Source organism: Lepidochelys kempii, chromosome 7 (assembly GCF_965140265.1).
Source record: "Lepidochelys kempii isolate rLepKem1 chromosome 7, rLepKem1.hap2, whole genome shotgun sequence".
Classification (NCBI taxonomy): domain Eukaryota; kingdom Metazoa; phylum Chordata; order Testudines; family Cheloniidae; genus Lepidochelys; species Lepidochelys kempii.
Window position 1 is genome coordinate 28,809,140 of NC_133262.1, and position 24,326 is coordinate 28,833,465.

Genomic DNA, 24,326 nt, shown 5'->3' on the forward strand with positions numbered 1-24,326 from the left:
GCCTTCCAGCTGGGCTGCCCTCCCTGTGCATTGTGGGACTCGTAGTCCTCGGAGGCCCGCGTGTGCCTGGAGCTGGGCGGGAGGCGGGACTACACGTCCCACAAGGCCCGGCGGGCAGCTGGCTGGCCGTTCCTTTTGAATGATTTCACTGCGCTCTGCCTGCCCAGCGAGTTTCGCAGCCGCAGCCCGCGGCAGGAGTCACGGTGTAAGGGGCCGGCTGGGGCGGGGGTGCAGCCAGGGGCCAGAGCGAACCGAGCGCCCTGCCCGTTTCATGGCAGCCGGGGGAGCGGGCAGCGCAGCAGCAGCAGCGGCGGGGCCAGGTTGTGCTCGCCCAGGGCGGCCCATGGCAGCCCAGCGGCTGCGGGGGTGTTAAGGGCGCTGCGTCCGTCCCGCTGCCCGGCTCGCCCCGCAGCCCCCCTCGCTGTGTTGCCCCGCCGGACGGGGACGGGCGGCGCCGCTCCCGGCCGGCCGCGACGGCTCTGGCCATGGAGGAGGAGGACTACGCCAAGCTGGTGATGGAGTCGGAGCCCGAGTGGCTGCGGAGCGAGCTCAAGCGGCTCTCCCAGGAGCTGGGCGAGACCACCCGGGAGAAGATCCAGGCGGCGGAGTACGGGCTGGCCGTGCTGGAGGAGAAGCAGCAGCTCAAGCAGCAGTACGAGGAGCTGGAGGCGGAGTACGAGACCATCCGCACGGAGATGGAGCAGCTGAAGGAGGTGAGCCGGCGGCCCCGGGCGGGGGGGGGGGCCCGCCGGGACTGACTGCCCTGTGCCCGTCTGTTGGAGGGGGAGAGGGCAAGGCAGGGAGCGCGGGCGAGGGCCTGCGGCCCGTGAAGGGGGATCTGGAGACGCGGGGTGCCTCAGCCGCTGTCTGACCTTGGGCAAGGCCCCCTGAAACTTCGGGGGGCCACGCTAATCTCTGGGGTAACTCCGCTGCAAAGGCTGGAGTTACTCCTGGGAGGAATTTGGCCCATGTGTAAGGGGAGGCCGGTGATATATCCTGGGGCTGCAGCAAGGACTGATTCATTGCTGCAGAGCACCCTGACCTCTGCAGTGGGGAGGTGGCCCGGGAGCGCGCAGGATGCATTGCTACCGATGGATGTTCTGGGCAGGCATGTTTCTGTCTGGTCTGAGTCTGTGCGGGGCAGTAGCGATGTAATTCACCCTCCCCGGGAAGTCTGGCTTCAGCCTCTCTGGAAAGCAGCTGATGCTGGCTGCATCTTGGCTTCTTCCAGCTCAAATGAAGAGCATCATCACCACCATCGTCTCTAATGCAGCGCAGTGTCACGGCAAGATCCGGCATCCTCATGCTCATCGTTGCTGGCGTCATGCTGTGCAGCCCTTTAAAGGGGCAGCTCAGCAATTCCTCTAAGACCCTGTGCCCTTCCAATGACATCTGCTGTGTCTTCTCTCAGCTGGGCGCGGTGCACAGGAAAGAGGATCCTTGCGATTAATATACTGGAGATCAAGTGCCAGGCTGTCCTGTGGTGGTCATTGCAGGCGGAAGGGAATAATGGAAGCCTTAGACCATAATTCTGTTGTTTGCTGTATAATGGTACACAGTTCAGGTCTGTCCAGATAGCATTTCTAATATAAAACTCAGTTCCCTGAATTTTAAGGCTGCAATTTGATATTGGGATCAAGTTTTATATCTCTCTTGCCTTTCCTGTCCCTCCAAATAGAAACAGATTTTGAATTACATTATTTAATCTGGTTGCTTATAAAAGGGATATATGTGGTAGTGAACTACGAGTTCCTTAATATTAATCAGGTTTCTCCACCTAAGTACAAAGGTTATTGCTATTTTAAAATGGAAAAATTGTTGGTAGATAATATTTATTAGGAGTAGGCCTGCTTATAAAAGGCTGAATTGCTGATATTTAAATACTGGCTACAGAGCATTCACAGGATCCTTTCTGTACAGAGCTGATGTTTCTCTAGTAAATTAGCCTTATAATAAATACTCTGTAAAGACCAGCAAATGAATGAATGGCTGCACAATATGTGTAGAAATGCCATACCCGGTGCCAAAGATCCATGTACTACTGAGCCATTTGACACACTATGTCGGCCATCCATGTCAGAACTTTGACGTGACATGGAGCTTCCTGGAAGCAAAGTACAGAAATCAAATAATTGGCCTTCTGAGTGAGCATCAAAGTGTAAAGCAGCGGAGTGTCAGCCTTGTTATTGCTGACTTGTCAAACTCTTAGTACCAAATGCAGGCCCCTAAGCTTTGAAGACCCTCACCTCACAAGTGAATGGGCTGGGGAAGGGGAGATCCCCTTCCTCACCCCACCTTTCCCTGCTAATTGTTCGGGTGGAGATAATTTTCTGCAATAGTAGATTGGCAGGATAGCTTAACTTTACATTGGGATTATAGGGTAATTACATTGAGGATTTACTACTTCTCCCCTACCACTCAACCAGGGGTGGGGGCAGCAGAGAATATTCTCCCCCTTTCCCCCCCCAGACATTGCTGAAACAACAATGTAGTTATGTTGATCTAAATTTGAAATGTAGATCAGGCTTTAGAAAACTTACATTGATGTAACTGAGGGCTTGTCTACACAAAAACTGCATCCACAATAACCAGACTGGTGTTAATTCACACCTTTTGGGTATACTTACATTGCAACTAGACACGTGAGCCCTCTGACTTGGTCTCAGGCTGTGGGGCTGATTCACTGCAGTGTAGACTTCTGGGCCCTGGCTGGAGTCCAGGCTGTGGGACCCTCCCACCTCGCAGGGACGTAGAGCCCAGCCACAGCCTGGAAGTCTACACAGCAGTGAAACGACCGGGCAGCCCAAGCCCCATGAGCCAGAGTTAGCTGGCATGGGCCAGCTGTGGGTTTTTCACTGTAGTGTAGACGTGCCCTTTGTTTCAGTGCAGGTCTGAGTGTGTTTAAAACAAACCCCAGCTTAAGCTTTCTCCCAACAATATGGTTGCCGATTCTCTCCATATCTCAATCTTGTCCACCCTTGACTCTTTTGCCCCCTTTCCCATTGCAAGATCTGTCCTTCCAATCCCCTGGCTCACCCTTAATATCTGCTTGCTTCACTCCTGCTCTAATGCTGCAGAGCATCTCTGGCAAAAATCCCATGACCAGGCGTCTTTATTTCCTTGTGCTCCCCTGTCAGTCTGTCTGTGTTTGTTTGTTATCGCTTGTCTTATACTTAGGCCTGGTCTACACCTAAAACAGGTCAATGTGGCTACATCGCTCAGGGCTGTGAAAAATTTCCCATCCTGACCGCTGTAGTTAGGACAGCCTAGCCTGCCCGTTTAGATGTGGCTAGGTTGATGGAAGGATTCTTCCTGATTTAGACTTTGCATACCCAAGAAAGTTACACAGCTTTAACCTAAGGTGTGAAGTTAAACTGTTTTAGTTAAACCAGCGCAAATCCCTGTGTGGCCACTTTTTTATTTCAGGTTTAATCTTTTTTTTTTTTTTTTTTTAATGGTTGTGTCATTTGGAAATGGGTTTAAAAGCTAAACCAAAATAAGCCACTCTTGCACTGAAAAAAGTGTTCACATAGGGGTTTGCACCAGTCTGACTAAATAATTTGAAAAACTATTTAATTTGAACAGATGCACTTTTCCCTTTTAGACAGACAAAGCCTCATTTTGGTTGATTTGGAATCATTTTAAGATAACTAGAAATAAGCTGATTAAGGAAGTGCAGTTTAAACTGATGTAAATGTGTCTATGTGTCAAACGGGGGGTTGTACCGGTGTAACCAAGTCACTTTTAAACTGATTTACTTACACTGCTGCAAGTTTTCTAGTATTGCTCAGCCCTCAAAAACATAAATTCTAGGTGTAGATCAAGATGCCACTGTGAGGCCTTGTGAAGAGGATGGAGCCATATGGAGTAGTGTGTGGAACAAACACTTCCACCCTTGTGGCCTCCCTCATCCCCAGGGAATAATAAAAATAATAATAATCCCTAGCTCTTCTGTATTGCTTTTCATCAGTAGACATCAAAGCACTTGACAAACTCCTGAGTCCCAGTGCAGTGCTCTAGCCACTAGGACACACTGCCTATGACTATGGGATGCTGTCTTCAAAATGGAAAAAGATAGGAAATTAACCTTTTTCTCCCCCTAAAGCTAGAAGATTGCTGAATGTTGTAGAGTGCCTCAAAAATGAAGACAACTTAAAGTCACAGGTCAGCAATTATTCACTCCCATGGATTTTCTCCTGCCTTTGATATTCAGCAGGATTTTGCTGTGTGTGTGTCCTGTTCTAAGTATCTCATAGATTCATAGATATTAAGGTCAGAAGGGACCATTATGATCATCTAGTCTGACCTCCTGCACAACGCAGGCCACAGAATCTCACCCACCCACTCCTGCGAAAAACCTCTTGCCTATGTCTGAGCTATTGAAGTCCTCAAATTGTGGTTTAAAGACTTCAAGGAGCAGAGAATCCTCCAGCAAGTGACCCGTGCCCCATGCTACAGAGGAAGGCAAAAAACCTCCACTTCCAGTCTGCCCTGGGGGAAAATTCCTTCCCGACCCCAAATATGGTGATCAGCTAAACCCTGAGCATATGGGCGAGATTCACCAGCCAGATACCCAGGAAAGAATTCTCTGTAGTAACTCAGATCCCACCCCATCTAACATCCCATCACAGGCCATTGGGCCTATTTACCATGAATATTTAAAGATCAGTTAATTGCCAAAATCATTTTATCCCATCATACCATCTCCTCCATAAACTTATCGAGTTGAATCTTGAAGCCAGATAGGTCTTTTAGCCCCACTGCTTCCCTTGGAAGGCTATTCCAAAACTTCACTCCTCTGATGGTTAGAAACCTTCGTCTAATTTAAGTCTAAACTTCCCAATGACCAGTTTATATCCATTTGTTCTTGTGTCCACATTGGGTACTCCTACCCTTCCATGTAAACAATCCTAGGAGCAGCTCAAGTACCCTGCTGAATCCCCTAATCCAGTGGTTCTCAACTCTGGTCCACCGCTTGTTCAGAGAAAGTCCTTGGCACGCCGGGCCGACTTGTTTACCTGCCACGTCCGCAGGTTCGGCCAATCACGGCTCCCACTGGTTGCGGTTTGCCGCTCCAGGTCAATGGGGGCTGCGGGAAGGGCGGCCAGCATGTCCCTCGGCCCACGCTGCTTTCTGCAACCCCCATTGGCCTGGAGTGGCGAACCGCGGCCAGTGGGAGTTGCGATCGGCTGAACCTGTGGACGCGGCAGGTAAACAAACCGGCCCGGCGTGCCAGGGGCTTTCCCTCAACAAGTGATGGACCAGAGTTGAGAACCACTGCCCTAGTCAGACCAAGCGGGGACAATACGTAGTTCTTCTAGCTCCCTCAAGACATTATGAAGGAGTCTGGGCTTCATTAGGATCTACTAAACCTTAGCAAAAAGAAAAGGAGTACTGATTGAGCCGTCTTAAACCTTAGCAGATGCACACTGAGCATTCTCAGAAGGGACTTTCCCCCTTATCCGTTTATGTAACTTTTATTTAAAAAAATTGTTTTTCCAAACTTAGCCAAGAAACGTTCACACACAAGATCTGCCACATATCAAGCTCTGAAGCTTGTGCTAGAGTAAAGCAGGGACCTTGGTGGCAGACAGTTTGCTCAGAGTGGGAGTGATCTGTCAGGGGTGGCCGTTTAACAAACTGGGAATGAAACTCGGGAGTCCTGCCTTCTAGTCTCCTGCTCTAACCACAGCCCCATGCTGCTTTTAAAACGCATCAAACCAATGATTTATTCCACCATGTGTTAGTGTTAATTATGTTATAGTTGCGCCGAGAGATCTGGGACCCCATTGTAATAGGTGCTGTGCAAACACATAAGGCAAGATCCATGCCTTCAGTAGACTATAATTTAAGAAGACAGAACTATCCCTGTAAATTGGCTGTGTGCAGGGGAGTTCAGGGAGGAAGGGAGTCTTCACTGGCCCTGCCCAAGCTACAAGCTTCTCCGTTGCAGCTCCTGTAGCATCAGAGCTTCAGTAGCACTGGTGGGCCAGCACGCCCCACCACCGTCGTCGCAGGGTGCTAATATGACTGGAGTGCCATAGTTACTTCTCCATCAGTTCTATTCCCCAAGCTCCTCTACAACAGAGTGCTGGTTATACCCACAGATCCGTGCTCCAGATTATGCAAGGGATGACCTCCAACATTTGGACCTCAAGCCTTCTCTCAGCTCTCTCTGCCCCTTGTAGAGCAGCTGCTTTGAGCTGAGGGCCCTTGGTGAAGCATGGAATTCCTCTCATGCATGCCAGTTTTGTGAGAGTGGTGAGATCTATCTTTATCTCACACGTCTTTATGTTAATTTGTGCTGCATTTCCCACTGATCCATTGTTTCATTTGCATTTACTGTCACCTAAGGGAATTAGGTACAGGAAGGGAATTAGGTACAGGTCATCTTCACTGATGAATGTAATGATTAGTGAGGGTGGAGGTAACCTATGACCTAGATTCTGTAAAGTGGAATCCATTTCAAACTTTCATTATGCAGTTATAGCACAGAATGTGATTTATTTCCTCAGGGATCTCATGAGGGTGGGAAAAAAGGTAACTAGATCTCTTGCAGTTAAGCGTTGCATCACATTTTAATGCAACACAAGGTGAAGCAATGAAAGGGCACTTTCATAGACTTTTTACTACATTGGGATTTGATCCTGCAAACTGTTGTCTGCAACAAAGCTAATTGCATAAGTAACACGGGGTCCCTACATGAGCGGGGAGTACTCATACAACTAAATGTTTGCAGGATCAACCCTGGTTACAAAAGTGGCTGTCTGGAGAGTCTGATTATTGGCAGTCTGGGTGATTTGTGGGAGAATGTGGCTTGGAATGTTGACGTGAAAAGCTGATATCTGCTCTGTACGGTACTTTGAGCCGTGTTTGAGATGTCCGTTAGATTTACAGCTAGCTATAAATTCAAATATGAAACTGGATGCCGTCCAAAGCTGCTTTTTGATTGGCTGGCAAGGCCACTTCAGGGGGGTTAGATCCATGTTTAAATCTCTCAGCAAACATGGGCATGATTATAGAAATCATAATACAATGTAGATGTGCAGTAGTAAAAAAAATACATATGGAATAGTGTGGCTGTCCTAAAAACCTTGCAGTCTAAAAGCATGTGCAGATACAGCACAATTGATCTGCACCGTACTAAATATGTGAGGTGGTTTTAAGAAAAAAAAAAAGTGTTGGGGCAAAGGGGGAAAGAAAAACAGGCATTGTCTTTTATTTTCTATTTGATATTTTCTAGATTATGCTATACATGTCATAATAATATAAAGCCTGCATTGGTTTTCCCTAAGTCTTTTTTCCTTTATCTAGCAACTTGCAATTGCCTTCTCAATAGTGCATCCAGGTGCACCTGGAAAAATTTTAGCTTAGCTTATACAATTCAAACATAAGGTGAAAGGGGTTCATCTCTGTTGGAAGTAGTAATGTGTGTAGTAGCCAGGCATGGGCACCAAGGAACTAGATAGATCCTATCTCAGTTTTAATATTCTGGCTGTGCAGGGTGGGGGAGAGAGGGAGGCAGGAAACAAGGAAAAATTGAGAAATAAATCCCTGTCGTTTAATTTGAAGATCTGTTTGAAAATAACCAAGGAGTTTATTTCTTTTATGAGGGTTTTCTGCATTTTGTTTTATGTTCTTTCTTTCTCTTTCTCTGTTATGAACTTTCTGGATAAGTGGAGGTACGTAATCCAAAAGTGTGCTCTCAGATATATTTAGAAGCTTTCTTGTTTAAATCAAATATAAACCTAAGCAGACATAATATATTAGCATCAAGATAATGCCGGGCAGGTGCTAGTACTTGGTTAATATGTGCCTTGAGTATCTGAAGATCAGACTATCTGCTTCATGCTGCGAAACACAGCCGAAGTGTGTGTTAATGTACCACTGAAACACATCTTGCCCTGGCTCAATATGATTATTGATGTAAGTTTTGCATTGTGTATTTTAATACAGTTAGCTATAAAATATTGATTTGGGTACATGAAAACTAATCCAGACCTGTTTTAACATTTTGATTAAATATAAGTTCAGAAGAGCAGGAGAGACCTTTCTGTTTACTGACTCAAATACACTTGTTTGAATTGGAATAAAGTGACTGCTGAAATAATAATACCTAGTGTTTTTCCTCAGGAGTTCTCAAAGCACTTAAGAGAGGATGTCATTATCATTATCTCTATTTTATACATGGGGAAAGGAAACTGAGGTACAAGGAGGTGATGTGACTTGCCCAAGGTTACACAGTAGGCCAGTGGCAAAGCCAGGAGTAGAACTCAGGACTCTGAAGTCCCTGTCCAGGTCTCTAGCCACTAGGCCACCCTTTAATAGAATTATGAGCTTCTCCATCTATTTATCTTAAGGTTCTGGGTGACTTCCTCCTGTCCTCCCACAAAATGTTTAAACTAATACTGATCGAGTGCCAAAAACACAAAGATGTAACTTTGTTTTAAGAAGATTAAAGGAAAAAAAGCCACTCACAGGATTACATTCAGCTGTATAATGCTGTTAAAACCTCAGGAATTGTATGTAAATAAAAGGAATTCTTTCTACTGATTACTTAAATAGTTGACCTTTTGTTTTGAAATGAAGACTCAGTGTTGGTCAGAGTCAGATCTTGGTTATGCTGTCATAAATCCAGAATCAATTCAACTCTACAGATTTACACTGTGTAGCTAAGATCAGAGTCTGGCACTTCATCTACTAGTAAAAAAGTTTATATTTTTGTACATATTCTCTTCATAGATCTAGTGAGCTGGTTATAGGCTAAGGAGCTGTTGTGACCGGGGTCCCAGTGGGAGTCAGCTGTGGTCACTCAATTAGGGTGAACTGCAAAGAATGGGGCAGCCAAACCCCAAAAAGCTGGTGGATATTCCAGTACTTAGATTTACCAAACCAGCATAAAACAGCTTCTTTATTACCTTACTGGTTACTCAGAAGTCCAAACAACACCGTTCCCTTAGTGATCCAGCCTCAGGCCTCCATCCAGGTACCTAAGTCAAATATGATGATTTCCGAAAATCTTATTTCATCCTATAAAAGAACAGGTTCTACCAATTCCAAAGGATAGGACATGTTATGTCCCAAGTTATTGAATGTTCCAGATGTTACCCAAATACACGCTACAGCCAATTCTTGTTAACTAAACTAAAATTTATTAAAAAACAAAAGAGAGAGAGTATGGTTAAAAGATCAATATACATACAGACATGAGCTCAATTCATTGAGGTTCAGATTCATTGGAGAGATGGTGAGCTTTGTAGTTGCAAAGAGTTCTTTCAGAAATAGCACATAAGTTATAGTCCAATGTCCAAATCTCATATTCAGGATGTACCAGTATAACTGGGACCTCAGGCTTGTAACTCAAACTTCTCCTGATGAAGTCTAAGCAGATCTGAGATGACAGAATCAGGACCCAAGGATCTTTTATACAATTTCATGTCGTCTTTGACAAGTTGGGAGTTCCTCCAGGAACAAAAGGTAATTAAGATGATTTGGAAGGAGGTCCATCAGCAGGAGTTAGCTATATGAATTAACATAAGGCAATTTGCTTGTTCCTCCACCAGTCACAGTACATTTCAAAGAGAGATGAATACCAAGATATCTTGTGTTTACAATTCATTCAAATGCTAGGATGTTCTTTTGATCTCTGAACTATCAGAATTCAGCATAGATAGGGACTGTTGATTACATTGACAGGTTTCAGAGTAGCAGCCCTGTTAGTCTGTTTCGCAAAAAGAAAAGGAGTACTTGTGACACTTTAGAGACTAACCAATTTATTTAAGCATAAGCTTTCGTGAGCTACAGCTCACTTCATCGATGCATCAAATAAATTGGTTAGTCTCTAAGGTGCCACAAGTCCTCCTTTTCTTTTTGTTGATTACATTGTTGACCCTACTCCTCTGTGTGTGTGTGTGTGTGTGTGTGTGTGTGTGTGTGTGTGTGTATATGTATGTGTATATATATAATTTAAATACACAAAAACACAAACATTATCTCCCCACATTTCTTTTGAGGGTTATTTATTTTGCAGGATGTTTTACCCTTTCTGGCCGTGCATCACAGTGGTGTATTTGGAATATAGGGAGAGAATAGAATCGTGAGATTGAAAACTCATTTTGAGGAGACTAAAATCTTTTCTCATACTTATTACACTAAGACCAGCTGACTCCAAGGAAATTGGCTGCTTCTCTGTTTTTGACATGGCACAGTCTAGCTCAGGGGTGGGCAAACTACGGCCTGCGGGCCGGATCCAGCCCATCAGGGCTTTGGATCCGGCCCCTGGGATTGCCCCCCGTGGTGCTGCAGCCCCTGTACCACTCTCAGAAGCGGCTGGCACCATGTCCCTGGGGCCCGGGGAGGGGAGGGACGGGGGCTCCGTGTGTTGCCCTTGCCTCCAGGCGCCACCCCCCGCAGCTCCCATTGGCCGGGAATGGGGAACTGCAGCCAGTGGGAGCTTTGGGGCAGGTACTTGGACGCGTGGCAAGGACAGCGTGTGGAGACCAGTGCCCCTCACCTCCAGAGACCACGCAGGGACATGGTGTGAACACCATGGCCTGCCCTGGCCCTGGTGTGCGCCGCTGCCACCCCGGAGTCGTTTTAGGTAAGTGGTGCCGGGCCGGAGCCTGAACCCCTCCTGCACCCCGCCCCCCCCAACTCCCTGCCATAAACCCCCTGTCTGAACCTCGCACCTCTCCTGCACCCCAACTCCCTGCCCTGAGCCCCCTGCCACATCCTGCACCTCTCCTGCACCCTGCACCTCTCCTGCACCCTAACTCCCTGCCCTGAGCCCCCTGCCACATCCCGCACCTCTCCTGCACCCTAACTCCCTGCCCTGAGCCCTCTGCCACATCCCGCACCTCTCCTGCACCTCTTCTGCACCTCAACTGCCTGCCCTGAGCCCCCTCATACACTCTGCACCCCTCCTCTGCCCCAATCCCTTGCCCTGAGCCCGTTCCTGTACACCACACCTTCTCCCACACCCTGCACTCCCTCCCTCCCTCCTGCACCCCAGCCCCAGCCCTGCATACAATTTCCTCACCAAGATGTGGCCCTTGGCCCAAAAAGTTTGCCCAGCCCTGGTCTAGCTGAAGGGACACCTGCCATTGTCATGATAGTTCTGGAAAAACAACTTCTCTTGCACATCCTTATTTAAGGAGACGCCCAGAAAAAAAAAGGTCCCTTAAAGTTATGCATGCCAATTCTTGCTGTGCTTCAGGTGGTAACCAGTTAAGCTGCCTGTTGCAGAAGCCTTCAGTTTCAATAAACCACTCACATTCTTTGGATTAAGCTTTTAAAGTCAGAAACAGTTCTCTTCCCTCTGGTAAACTGGAAGATCCTTCATCTACACTTACATACGTTCTTGTTCGCAGTGTTGCTGTAGCCCTGTGCGTCCCAGGATATTAGAGAGACAAGGTGGGTGAGGTTAGTATCTTATATTGGATCGTCATCTGCTGGCGAAAGAGACAAGCTTTCGAGTTACACAGAGCTCTTCTTCAGGTCTGTGTAGCTCCAAAGCTGCTTTCTCTCTCTCTCCCCAACAGAAGATGGTCCAATAAAAGTTATTACCTTGCCCACCTTGTCACTGTTATATGAAGGATCATCATTTTCCTCTTTCTGAGCAATTTCTCCAGAACATAATTCACTACCACATAAGCCATGTCCACAGGATGGGTACCGCTGTTGCAGTGTAGATCCGTCCTACATCGACGGAAGGGGTTTTTATGTTGATGTAGGTACCCTTCCCCTCTGAGCAGCGGTAGCTAGGTTAATGGAAGAATTCCTCCATTGGCCTAGCCATGTCTACACCAGGGGTTTGGCTGACTTAACTCTGACACTCAAGTATGTGAATTTTTCACACCCCTGAGCAATGTAGCTGGAGTGATCTAAATGTTAAGTGTAGACCAGGCCTTAGGGCTAGTCTACACTGGCAATGTTAAAATGCTTTCGCGGCAGTGCTTTAACGTGTCTTGTGTGGTCTTGTGGTGTCTTGTGCGCTCTCCAGCGCTCTTAAAAAACCCACCTCCACGAGGGGCGTAGCTCCCAGCGCTGGGGGACTGTCTGCACTGGTGCTTTACAGCACTGCAACTTGCTGCTCTCGGGGGGGTGTTTTTCTGAGCGAGAAAGTTGCAGCGCTGTAAAGTTCCAGTGTGGACAAGCCCGTAGTAATTGTTGAAAATGTCTAGCTGAGTAGGGCGGACCTTTGGGAGGAGTCAGACTGTTAATTTAAAAAAAAAACAACAACAGTTTGGAGGGGATGGATGTGAGGGAAAAGTGCAGATTATTGTTTTAGGGGCTGTTGGGTTGGTTTTGATTTTTGTTGGCCTACCTGGTCAGCAGTCCCATCTGAAAGGTTTGACTTTCTGCACTTCAATGATGTATTGTAAAACGGATCCACGCTCCGACCCAAAACAAAGTCTAAAAAAGAAAAACAAAACTTGTCAGCCCAGCAATATAGGTGCCTACGTGTTATGTCAGGGTAAAAGTGTGCAGGGCTGCTCCAAATCCTGCTCACCCTTACTTCAGTGGGAATATTTGTATATGAGTAGAATTTGTCCCACTCTCTTATGAAAGAGTTGCACTGAATTGTTGAATCTTCTGGTGGGATCATTGTCCAGGTAGATATGTTCTTTGCTTTGGTTTAACACGCTCGTCAGATGAGCAATAATTTATTATTCTCCGTGTAATAGAGCAGCCAGAAGCTCCGAACAGTACTGGGTTTCCATTATGCTAGGTGCTGTGGGAACTCACAGTCCCTGCCCCCAAAGAGTTTGCAGTCTACAAAGGGTCAAATTATGCTCTTCTCTTCAAGCAAAGAGGTAACACAATGGTGCAGATATGAGCCCAAAATAGCTGCCGTAAGGGGGAGTGGAATCTAACATGGCATCCCCAAGCCCCACGTGGGGACACTTCATGGCTGATTGAGGATGGGGGTGAGGAAAGAGGAGAGGGCAAATACTCCCTATGCAGCACCACAGAATCCAGATTTGACAGGGCCCATGGGAATTAATACTGTCAGCATTAAGTGCTCCTCACCTTACTCTTCCTTGGTGAGGGAGGGTTGTTGGGGAAAGCTTGGTGTGGGTATGGGTGTTCTTTTACAAGCAGCTCCACTGGAGGGGCTGGATAAACCAGGGGGAAACAGCAAGGGGCTGGTGGATGCCTCCCTGATGTACAAGATTTTTGTTGTGGAGTTTTGGATATCCACCTATTTTGTGGCTTGCACTCCCTCTGTGATCAGTCAAACCCTGGCCGTTCTTAATGCTGGAATGTCTGGAAACAGACTAGTGCAGAACTGCTCTCCCGATCCTTGTGTGGATTTCTCTGTGGCGGGGGATATGAGTGAGCCTTCAGCTTCTTCCCTCTGAGTCACAGCTTTTAATTACTGCTTGAAAAGCAGCTGCTGGGCCAAATTCACTGCTTGTGTGACTCCATTGATTTCAGGGGTTTTGCACCAGGTTAAATTTGTACTAATGAAAATATGAGCCTTTAATTTTAATCTTTAAGTAAATTCTAGTGATTTGGAAAGTGTCCCTTTTTTAAGAACAGTGGTGAGTGGGAGAAGGCGGGGGAGCTGTTCAATGCACTGGAGTTAATAGGTTCACCATTTCCTTTCCCACTCTACTGTATGTGAGGTTATGACTAATCTGTAGCACTGCGGGGCCATAAGACGACTTCCAGTGGGTGATTCATGCGCCAGGCATTTCATTTGCTTTTTCTTTCTCAGTGTGCAGAGAATTGTTTGTTCAGAGTTGGTAACTGAGCAACAGTGGAATATAACATGTATTTGAAATATGATCCATAAATCCTTAACAGAGGGAAGTGACATATATAAATAAACTTTGCCATCCAAATGAATGTCAGAGCCTCATATGATCCAGATAGGAAAAAAGTCAGTTTCAAACGTAATAACTGGGAAATATATAACTGCTTTGATATCTTTCCGGCCTCCATTTCTCCTTCCACATGCCCTCCTCCCTACACAGGTACTTTGGTTTTCCCTCTCAGGCGGCAATGTATACTATGCTGCAGATTATTTGTCTGCATCCTTAGTAGAGACTGGCTGACCTGTGATTAGAAATCAGGGTTTGGAGTGGGAGCCACCAACCAAAGAGCCAGCGACAGGGCTGTGGGCTACCTTTTGCAGAAAACAGAAATGTCAGAGTCTTGGGAAGGGAGTTTGGTCATGTCTAAATTCCACTTTGAACCTTCAGAGTGGAAATGGAGATATTCTGGCTTCAGTATCTAATTTGGGAGATTTTAGTTCTGGAACCAAACACAGCCAGAGCTCAGGACTGCTCAGGTTCTGTCCTGTTGCACTTCAGTCTAATCTCTAATGCTTAGTCACTTTTGGATTTGCATGTTACTAGGGTACTCTATGCAGGGGGCCCAATCCTGCAGCCCTTGGGCCTGTGCAACTTGTATTGAAATGAATAGAACAGCTTGGGTATGCAGTGAACATGCACTGCAGGCAGGATTCAATCTTTACTCCTCCACAGTACTTTAGTCTTTGATCCGTTATTCATACCTCTCTCCCTGAAATCCCATACTTCACATTAGTTTTCATCTACCCATGGCCTTGCTTTTAGCAAGTTTAAGTGGTGTAACAGAACTGCACTACATACAAATTATATGGTATTTCTAATCTTTGCGAAGGGGTTTCCCCTTCTGTACCCTGACATTGCAGAAGGTAATCGCTGTTGTGGTTTGGCTATGATTCTGCAGAGCTTTCCTAGGCAAAGAGTCTGTTGATTGAGAGGATGGAGGAGTAATCCCACAAACCAAACAGATATGTTTATAGGGCCCCATGGTTTGCTAGCACCAAAGTTTTATTACTTCCTAGGCGCGTGAGGAGTTTGTTACAGTTGATAGTCCATGTCCAAGGTCACAAACCTTTTTCTTCATACAGTGTGAACATCCAGGTTAAGATTTCTAAAGCTGACTAGGCAATTTAGCCACACAAACACCACTGAAATTAGTGGGGGTTCTGAGACTAAATTGCCAAGTCAGTTTTGGAAATCTTAACCACAACTACTGACAAATTCTCCTATTAAAACAAACAAGCACTTTGTTTATAAAATAGTCAGGTTATGTTGTTATAACATGGGGGGCCAGCAAACACACCACATTTGCTCCTTCCCCAAACTGCACCTCCATTCTGATGTTCTCCAATCTGCCATCCCTGAATAGATTTGATTTCATGTTGTGGGTCCCTCAAATAACCAGTCTTGGGTTCTGAGGCCTGTGTCTCAATTTGTCTCTGAAGAAGCCTGTAGTGTTCTGCATTGCCGAGTTTAAGTATGCTGTTTAAATGAGTGGATTTTAAATGGGGGACTGTTACTGAATGTTCATATTTTCAGTGAGGTTCTGAAAAATAACCCAAGCCCTGTAATAAAGTTCCTGTAGACAGAGGGTGTGCTACACTATGGAGACTATGTTGGCGTAGCTATGCTGGCATAGCACCGTAGTGGAGATGCAGCCAACGCCACCAGAAGGAGTTATTCTGTCAGTGTAGGGACGCAGTCTCCCTTGACGAAGTTTTGTGTTGATGGAAGCTCTTTTCTGTCAACATAGCTGTATCTACACTGAGGACTTTGTCTGCATAGCTACATTGTTAGGAGCATGTTTTTTCATGCCCCTGACCGACCTGGCTAAGCAGATTATAGCTTTTCAGTGTAGGCCAAGCATGAGTCCTTGCTTCCTTTTGTCCAAACATAGATCCACTTTTGTCTTTACTGTCTGTTCCTCATTTGGGAAAGGGAGACAGCAGGCCTTGTGTCTGGAGTAGCAACTGAGTCGAGGCTCCTAGATTTTCTCGGCTCCACCAATGACTTGATTTGTGATCCTGGGCAAGTAATTTATGCATTCTGTTCCTCGCTTAGCCCTGTTTTTAAAATGAGTGAATGTATTTAGAATCCAGACTCTCTTGAGTTGTTGTGAAGGTTATGGTTTATAAAGGGACATTTATGTTCTATCCAGGTTCCCATAATAAATCTTAGAACTTGCTGAAAGCTTGCAGTGAGGAAAGTCTTAGGGCTTGTCTACACTCGTACTTTACAGCCGCTGCAACTTTCTCACTCAGGGATGTGAAAAAACACCCCCCTGAGCGCAGCAAGTATCAGCACTGTAACGCGCCAGTGTAGACGGTGCCCCAGCGCTGGGAGCTACGTTCCTCGTGGAGGTGGTTTTTCTAGAGTGCTGGGGGAGCTCTCGCCCAGCGCTCTGCCGCGACTACACGAGCCATGTTAAAGCGCTGCCATGGCAGTCCTTTACCTTTGCCAGTGTAGGCTAGCCCTTAGTAGGAAAAACCGGGGAGTTGTTGGAGTCGAGATTCCTTGTTAGCATAGCTTGAGAACACTGGTACTGGACATGTGGCTCTGTGGTCACATGTGGCTCTTTGGGGACCTATGTTAGTTTTTTTTGGAATTTTTTTTTTCCCTGCCTGATGTCTGACGTGGCCCATGTGGAGTTGAACTAATAGACTGTATTGCTGTGGGTTCCTCCAAACAGCTGATGGGGGATGGCAGTAGAAAACAGACTGTGTTGAAGGGTTTGGCTGAGCATCCCAAAATAATAGTTATCCTATGTTGGTTTCCAAATTTGCATCGTGGTATTGAGCGTGGACACGATCACACTGAAGTGTGATGTGTAGAAGAAAACAGCACCATGCAGTATCAAGATATTGCTATATGGTTATTTTGTGGCTCTTTGTGATTTCATCTGGTGAGAGAGTTATGCATTCGTTAGCAGAAATGCGACTCTTCAAAGCGGAGTGCTACCCCCCTCAAGAGAAAGCGAGCAGAAACCCTGTTGGGTTCACCAATTTCATTACATAACATGTAAGGAAGAGGGGTTATCATTCTCCCAGAATTTTCTTCCCTAAACGGTCAATTTGTCACTGATGCAGCTTGTAGAATTGAATTAACATACTTGGTAGAAAGAAAAGGAGTACTTGTGGCACCTTAGAGACTAACACATTTATTTGAGCCTGATTTGATTTTCCCTCCCCACCCGCAGCACTCTGTGGCATAGTCAAATCTGGTAATTCTGCTCTAGTAACTGTATCTCTGCAAGACCTCAGGTTCTGATACATATCTTAGTTCACCGTGTTCAACAGCTGTGCAAACAAATTTATTCTGATCAATTTATTGGTAGTTTATAAAGTAGTATTAAACATTAAATGGTTAAACCCAAATAACCATTTCTCTTGCAAATGTAACCGGAGACTAAGTCATCTGTTACAAAATGACTAGTAGGGATTGATTTATCTCTGTCTTAACTATACTCCATTACAAAGTTCATCCTTCATTTCAAGTGCAAATTTCTTCGATTCTATTCAAAATTACTGTAATAAGTGCGATATCATTACAATATTAACATTGCAGATGCTGAATTAAGACAGTGAGGTTGAGAGAAAAATTAAATATAGATGGAAACTTCACAGGAAGGAATTCATTCTTACCTTTTTAAACTTGGTGGAGCCAATTTTAGGTTTTGGTCTCATTATAAAAGTCAGGTTACACGCTGTCAGTCAACTGAATGGTATATTCCCACCCACATTATAGCTGCAGATGTAGACATAGGGGGTTGCATAAGTATTTGCTCTTTAAATAGAACAACATAGTTAGTGTAATGAAATTGTATCAGTGAATGCATAGCTTTTGTCTACCTTGTGAGATGTCTGTACCCTTGGGGAAAGCTTTATATTGTCCTTGTTCTCTGCGAAAATATGCTGTTGATTTTTCCATTATAGTAGAATAAGCTTTGTGATCTTAAACAAATCTGACTACTCTACTCTAGCTTTTGTCAGCCATCTTTTTGGTCTCTGATAACAATATGAGTGTTTCATTTGAATGGGTGGTTGGTTTTCAAGGTGAATGAGATCCAGTCATGTAAAGGTAAACTTATTGCCAAAGTGAGAACTTTAGCATGCTGTATAGCCACACAAATCCTGCATATAAATAATGTTAAGAAGTTAACTAAATCTTCTGGTTTTCATGTGTTGTTTGATATGTCAGGTTTTTGTTGTTGTTTTTCTACAATAGAATACATTAAGGCTAAAGTATCAGGCTGGACTATTTTTGTTAGCCTTATCTCTCAAATATTGTTGTTTCTGTATTATTTACAAACATTTAAAATTATGCATAATTTTTATAATAGTATTCTTATTATATGATCGTGGTTTTCAGTAGGAACAGAACTGGGCTCAATGAGATTTTAGTTCATGGATCAAGAAGGGCTCAACCCTGCAAAATATTAAATGAAGTCAGTGGGACTCGATACATGTGTCATGATTCCTTTCTAGTCATGCAGTTTACATCAGTATATTGGATCCATATGAGTGCAATCTATGGGCTAATTCATTATAGTTTTGGGGTAGTTTTCTGTGGGGCAACATTTTCAAAAGCTGCCCCTCCAACTAGGGGACACAGTTTTGCGCAAGCAAAACCTTTGCTTCATTCATGCCAAGTGCATTAGCATTATTGCCAATGAATGCCATGTGTCAGAAATCATGAATCAGGCCACAAAAAAACTTGAGATTTTAAAAACCGATAAATTTGCAGTTCTTTGTGTTTGCCTTCTGGTTTTATGTTTCCAAGTTTTTTTCTGCAACCATGAATGCTAGAAACTAATTAAAAAAAATAATTAAACCTGAGATTCTCCTGTAATTCCATGACTCCAGGAGCTGAATCTTTTTAGGAAAACCGCACAAGATTTGCAATTAAAATCATGAATTGGCAACACCGGCAATAGCTGAACACCTAACCCTTTGCAGGTGCTGTTTGTACTCCTAAAACCTGCATATAAACAAGTGTATATACAAAATCACGTCCTTGATCATGAGGCCCTTTTGAGTGCAGGGTGAGTTAAGGGCCAAGTTGTCAAAGAGCCTTTGTTATGACTTTTCTAAAAACAGCAAGAAACAAAAAGTGCAGTCTACATTGTGCACTAATTACTTACAAAATGGGAGACTTAATGGGAACACAGACCCTGAAATCTAATGACTTGGATCGAAGTGACCGTTTTTCCATTGGCAATGCAAGACTCTCTGCTCTAGCACTTCCTTTGAATAGTGCCTTGGCGTTCAGTGGGAGAGTGAGCAGGTTGTAGTTTGGATGTTTAGTGAGGTGCTGTTACTGATGTTCGGGTTTTATTTTGCAATTGCAGCAACAATTCTTTCTTTCTTTCTTTTGTTCCGTTTCTCTTCTCCCTCCCCGGCCCCCTCCGTCCATTTCAAATGAGTTAGGGACATTTTATGTGCAGGAAATGGGGATAGCTGGTTTGTGAACACAGCTGGTTTAAATAAAATTCTAAACTAGGGCGGGTGTGTGGAACTCCCTTATTTTGTCCAGGGCCAAAAGATCTCAGTCAAGATCAGATGATTACAGGACTCTGGTGAATCGTTTGATGCTTTAAAAGAACAGAACAAAAACCAAATCCCAAAACACCTAATTTTTAAAGTTGTTGGTTCTGTAATATACAGCATTACAGCAGAGTTGTACTGTTATTTCTGTGGGTGTCTTAAGGCTCTTTCCCTCATTACATTTGCAAGAATGTAAATTGAGGGAAATAGTGTGTATGATTTGCTACTGGAGGTTAATCCTTGATTGAAACTCATCCATTTAGCTCTGTTTAGAGATTATGTGAGTTCAGAATTGTGAATTCACAAGAAGAGCAGTGCACTTGGCAATTCTAAAAATCCACATTCAAAGGAAAATTTTAATCCAGAATTGCATAAGTAGCACTCTAGCTCCCGGAAATAGAGTCCATTAGATCACCTCTGTTGTTTTCCCATTTGTGAAACAGTGCAGGCAATTAAGCACTGAGTGGCTGGGTTTAGCTAATTTAATGTAACCTTGGTGAACTGCATTACAAAATCTCTCTGAACACATCAAACCCGATCATTTTAAATGCAAATCTCACTGTAAGTAACACACAACTAACATAATACATAATTTAAAAATGTATTGAATATCTCTCAGCTGGACATAGCTGTTTGTTTTTCAGATGTTTACCTACTTGTTGTATGTATTTTTGGCAATGTGCCCCATATTGTGAGAAAACCTGCTAGACTTTGTCCTTTTTTATATTTTCTATACCAATTGTTTATAAAAAGAACAAAAAATACTTTAATCAATACAATGCACACTTTAAAAATGTAGCTTTTGAAAGTTTTGTTTATATTTTTTTTAAAAAAGTTCATTTTTTAATAGTTTGATTTACAATCTCCTAATGTAGAGGTTTTCTGCTCCCAATCCGGGGAATAGAGGAAGGATGAGATACTGACTACAGACAGATCTTTTCACTATACATAAATACTTGTCTACGCTGGCCCTCTTCACTGTGATAATGCTCAATGTGAGCAACTATTCATAATCTCTCCTCATTGCTGTCAGTCTATGCTGGCACTAGGGGAGCTGCGTACTTTGCCTGCTCTGGGACGCTCCACTGGAGTTGTAATGGTGGGTGGTGGTTCAGACAAAGCTTAGAGTTACAGCCTGTCTTCTGGAGACTTTTAAACAGCGATTTAAATTAATCCTATTTCCTGGCGAATTTTCTGAACGAAAATTCTTCCTGAGAGTTATTGTATGTTTTCTAATGCATCTTTCCTGTGAGAAATTAGTGCAATTCTGGAGTCATGTCATGACCTTCTGTTGAAGGTTGTAGAGGTGTCTCCATTGGCTCTGTAGTTAAGATTGCGTGAAGATTTTGCCCTTTGAGCAGAACAGTTCCACGTTGTAATAGCAGAATTTAGTCTCCAAATTTAACACACTTCCATTTCCTAGACCAGTTGAATTTTCTATTTTCTTGGTGTAAAATGTATGAGGAAACATTTGAAAAAGAGACCTCTTGTAGTTTACCTGGAGAGTCTCATGTCTTTTCAGACCTGCCTACCCAAAGCGCACCAGTCTCTACTAACTCCAAGGAGATAGGTGGTCTTCTGTGGGGTTCTTAGGTAATGTGGGCTGGCAAAGAGGTCAATTGGAGATCATAGAATCATAGAATATCAGGGTTGGAAGGGACCTCAGGAGGTCATCTAGTCCAGCCCCCTGCTTAAAGCAGGACCAATCCCCAGTTTTTGGCCCAGATCCCTAAAAGGCCCCCTCAAGGATTGAACTCACAGCCCTGGATTTAGCAGGCCAATGCTCAAACCACTGAGCTATCTCTTCTCACCGAGATGTTTGTTTGGAGTTTGGGGGGAGCTTAGGTTTTACCTCACCTGCCCGCAAGTGTGAAAACTACAACTGCTTTGTCTACATGAAGATTTTATCATGAGGTAACTGATAGATGGTAAAAAAAAAAAAAAAAGGGCACATTTTTTCCCATACAGAGAAGGGCACTTCTTATTGCGATTGCATTTACATAGACATTCAAGTCAAGCGTGTTAGTCTAAATATCTTAACCATTCAGTAGCCGAGGAAAGGGCATTGTGCATGTCCATGAGGAACCAGCAGCCCTTGCCAAGGGATGCAGCCTTCAAGTATATGATTGACATCTTCAAACTGGCCACTGCGGCAAAGGGGAGAGTCATGAAGGCGCCAAATCTTATGAGAAGCTTTGCCAACAGGTGGCGTGGAAGGTCAGAGCCCCGGGGCTGGATTGTTGGATCCGTCACAAGATAGGCATTGGCTATGTTTTGAAGCTTGTTCTTGTACACGATTTAGTACACGATCTGGAGGTGACACAGAAGTTCTTGAAAGAAAGAGTCCAAATAGGATGCCTTGCATTAAAACCGTAGATCAGGGATTAGATTTATCTTGAAACAGGGGTAGATGTGGCAAGTCTTGCACTTTAAGGAGCAGATTCTGCAAGGTGACTTGTTGCTTGATGTCAGAAGGGACAGTGCCGGGCAGGATTGGTGGCCAAGCCAGGTTGGTTGATCTCATGGTTCTAGATGTTTTACACAATTGAATTCAGCCGAGTGTCCACTAGTTCTGTGAGAGAGGAGCTGTGAAACACTGGGAGCACTGTTCTGCTGCAGAAAACACAAGGCAAGTCTGGAGCTTCTTATTGTCCGCGCATTGGCTCCCCAGGATGAATCAGCTAGTTTGCTGATCAGATTGTTTCTTGTCTTTATTTTCAGCAAGGTCTTGGTAAGGTGTTCCTTGAAAGTCATGGTACAGTTCAGCATAACACCTAGATACACACAGGCTTTGGGTCATGGTCCTCCTGCCTGTGGCCATTTGGGAAGATGTTGAGCTGTTAGTTGGCCTTTGCATGGTTTCAATGGACAGAGCTGGAAACTGTCTTTTTGGCACTTGGTTGAAGTCTCCATCTGTGACCATAAAAAGCCATAGATCTGGGAAGCATTTATACTTCTTGCCCTGTATCTTGTGTGAGTTGATGCTCTAATGGAATTATAAACATTGCGATTTTATTTCACACTCATAAAAACATGTAATCAACTTCTATCAGATCTGTTATTTAGAACACTTCATTTTAAACCCAAAGTTTTTCTTGTTGTGAGATAACACAGGAGTTGGGAAACAGAACGTTTTATAGCCTGAGTAGATCTTTTTTATTATTATTATTAATATTGGAATAGTGATACCAAGGGGAGTTTTGAGGATTGTTTGTTTCGTAAGGAACTAGAACACAGTTTCTTCTTCTCTCTTCTTCACTGTGTTTACTGTTATCAGCAATACTTAGTATTGGCAGCTCAAAAGATTCAAAAAAGCATGAGACAGACCCTTAATTCATGAGATTTTTTTTTAAATTGTTGCTTTATTTGCCTCCTAGTTTTTGAACCTTCAGCGTGACCTTTGATCATGTTTTCAAAGTTTTTTCTCCTCAGCCATGACCGCTAGAAACGTTTTTTTGTAAAATTGTCTCCAAGCGCTGCAGCTTGAAGTAAAATATCCAATGTTGTGAGACTTTCAATAAAAATATGACGTTTGGCATCACTGAATACTCTTGTCTGAACTTCACCTGGTTTACCTTATAGTTTTGGGAGCTTCCATATATAAATTTTGCTGCACACACAACTAAAAATTAATCTCTGTCTTACATTTATGATTATATCGTAGCTGTTAAATGATGTTTTACTGGATCCATTATAGTGTAGCAATGCAGATGTACCACCAAGCACTTCACAGTTGATGAAAAATGTAAAATAGGAAAAGAAATGAAAAATCAGCATCAAAGTGCTTCCCGCCAAAGTATAGATAGCAGATAAGGAGTGGTATCTTTCTAGACATCATTTATCGCTGTGTGAAACAACATAATCATGAGACAATGAAAGCAATTATCTTTAAAAGCATCCTGCAAAAGTTCAAAGGAAAGCTAATCAATGCATTGAATTTGGATAGAAGTGAAGAGCAGAGATCAGTTTGTCAGTGGTAGAGCACAGACTTTATTGGTGGAGATACTACAGCAGTGTCAAATTTTGATCACTTGAGGTTATTGGTGTACCCTTTGCTTGATTAAGCGGGAAGTTTTATTTAACCATAAGGTTAAGTCCCTCTTGTGTTGCTGGGGGTGTGATCCAACTAATTATACATTAACTACACAGAGCTGGGTTTTAGATTGTGTGATCCTTCCCTCCCTTTCCACAGGAGGGTAGCTCAGAAAGGTGGGGTCACTGAGTCACACTCACAGCGGAGGGGCAAAGTTAATGTTGTCTAGGTGTGTACTGTGTGGAAAGCATTACTTTAACAGGGCATCTCCTGGTTATCTAATGTTGCTTGAGGTCTTGAACTTCGTTCTGGAAGGGCATAGAGAGAAGTAGTGCTGGTAACTCCACATTAAAGTCTATTCTTAGTGAATTTTTAATTGGCCTCGGTGTAGACATCTTAAACTTTCCCACAGAGTACACTTGGGGAGAGCAACTATTCCCATAGTTTCTTAGGAATTGTTGCTTTGCTTTATTAACACGTCTTATTGTTCTTCATCATGGCTCTGATTCAGCAAGAGGCTTTATCTCATACCTAGCTTTAAGCATCTGGGTAGTCCCAATGAAATGAGACTACTCATGTGCTTAAATTTAGGTACATGCTTAAATACCTGGCTGAACTGGAGTCTATAATAAGAAAATGAGTACTTGTGGCACCTTAGAGACTGCCACAAGTACTCCTTTTCTGTTTGCGAATACAGACTAACACGGCTGTTACTCTGAAACCAGTCTATAATAAGTGAGTATAAAAATAAATTTATTCTGAAGTCTTGTATCAATATCCTTTGTGATATGGAAACCACTGATAGTCTATATAAGCTTCCAGGATTGTCACTCTGAAGCCTAGAAGGTCTGAGTCAGAGTGAAGTGATAGAAACAGCTTTTAGCATGGCTGAAAGCTCTCTCTGCTTAGAATATCACCAGCTTCAATCATACT

The 24,326-nt window shown here is 43.9% G+C and overlaps 1 protein-coding gene across 2 annotated transcripts in view; it reads left to right on the forward strand.

Annotated features, from left to right (window-relative positions):
• Positions 1-209: 209 nt before the first annotated feature.
• The window catches only part of BICD2 (BICD cargo adaptor 2), a 169,086-nt gene continuing 144,969 nt past the window's right edge, over positions 210-24,326 (forward strand). Inside the window, exon 1 of one of the 2 annotated variants that reach the window (XM_073351569.1) lies at positions 210-713. In XM_073351569.1, the coding sequence (XP_073207670.1) occupies positions 486-713 (228 nt within the window). In that variant the 5' untranslated portion in view covers positions 210-485. The remainder of the gene's footprint in view (positions 714-24,326) is intronic. The other variant, XM_073351568.1, reaches the window with a different exon arrangement.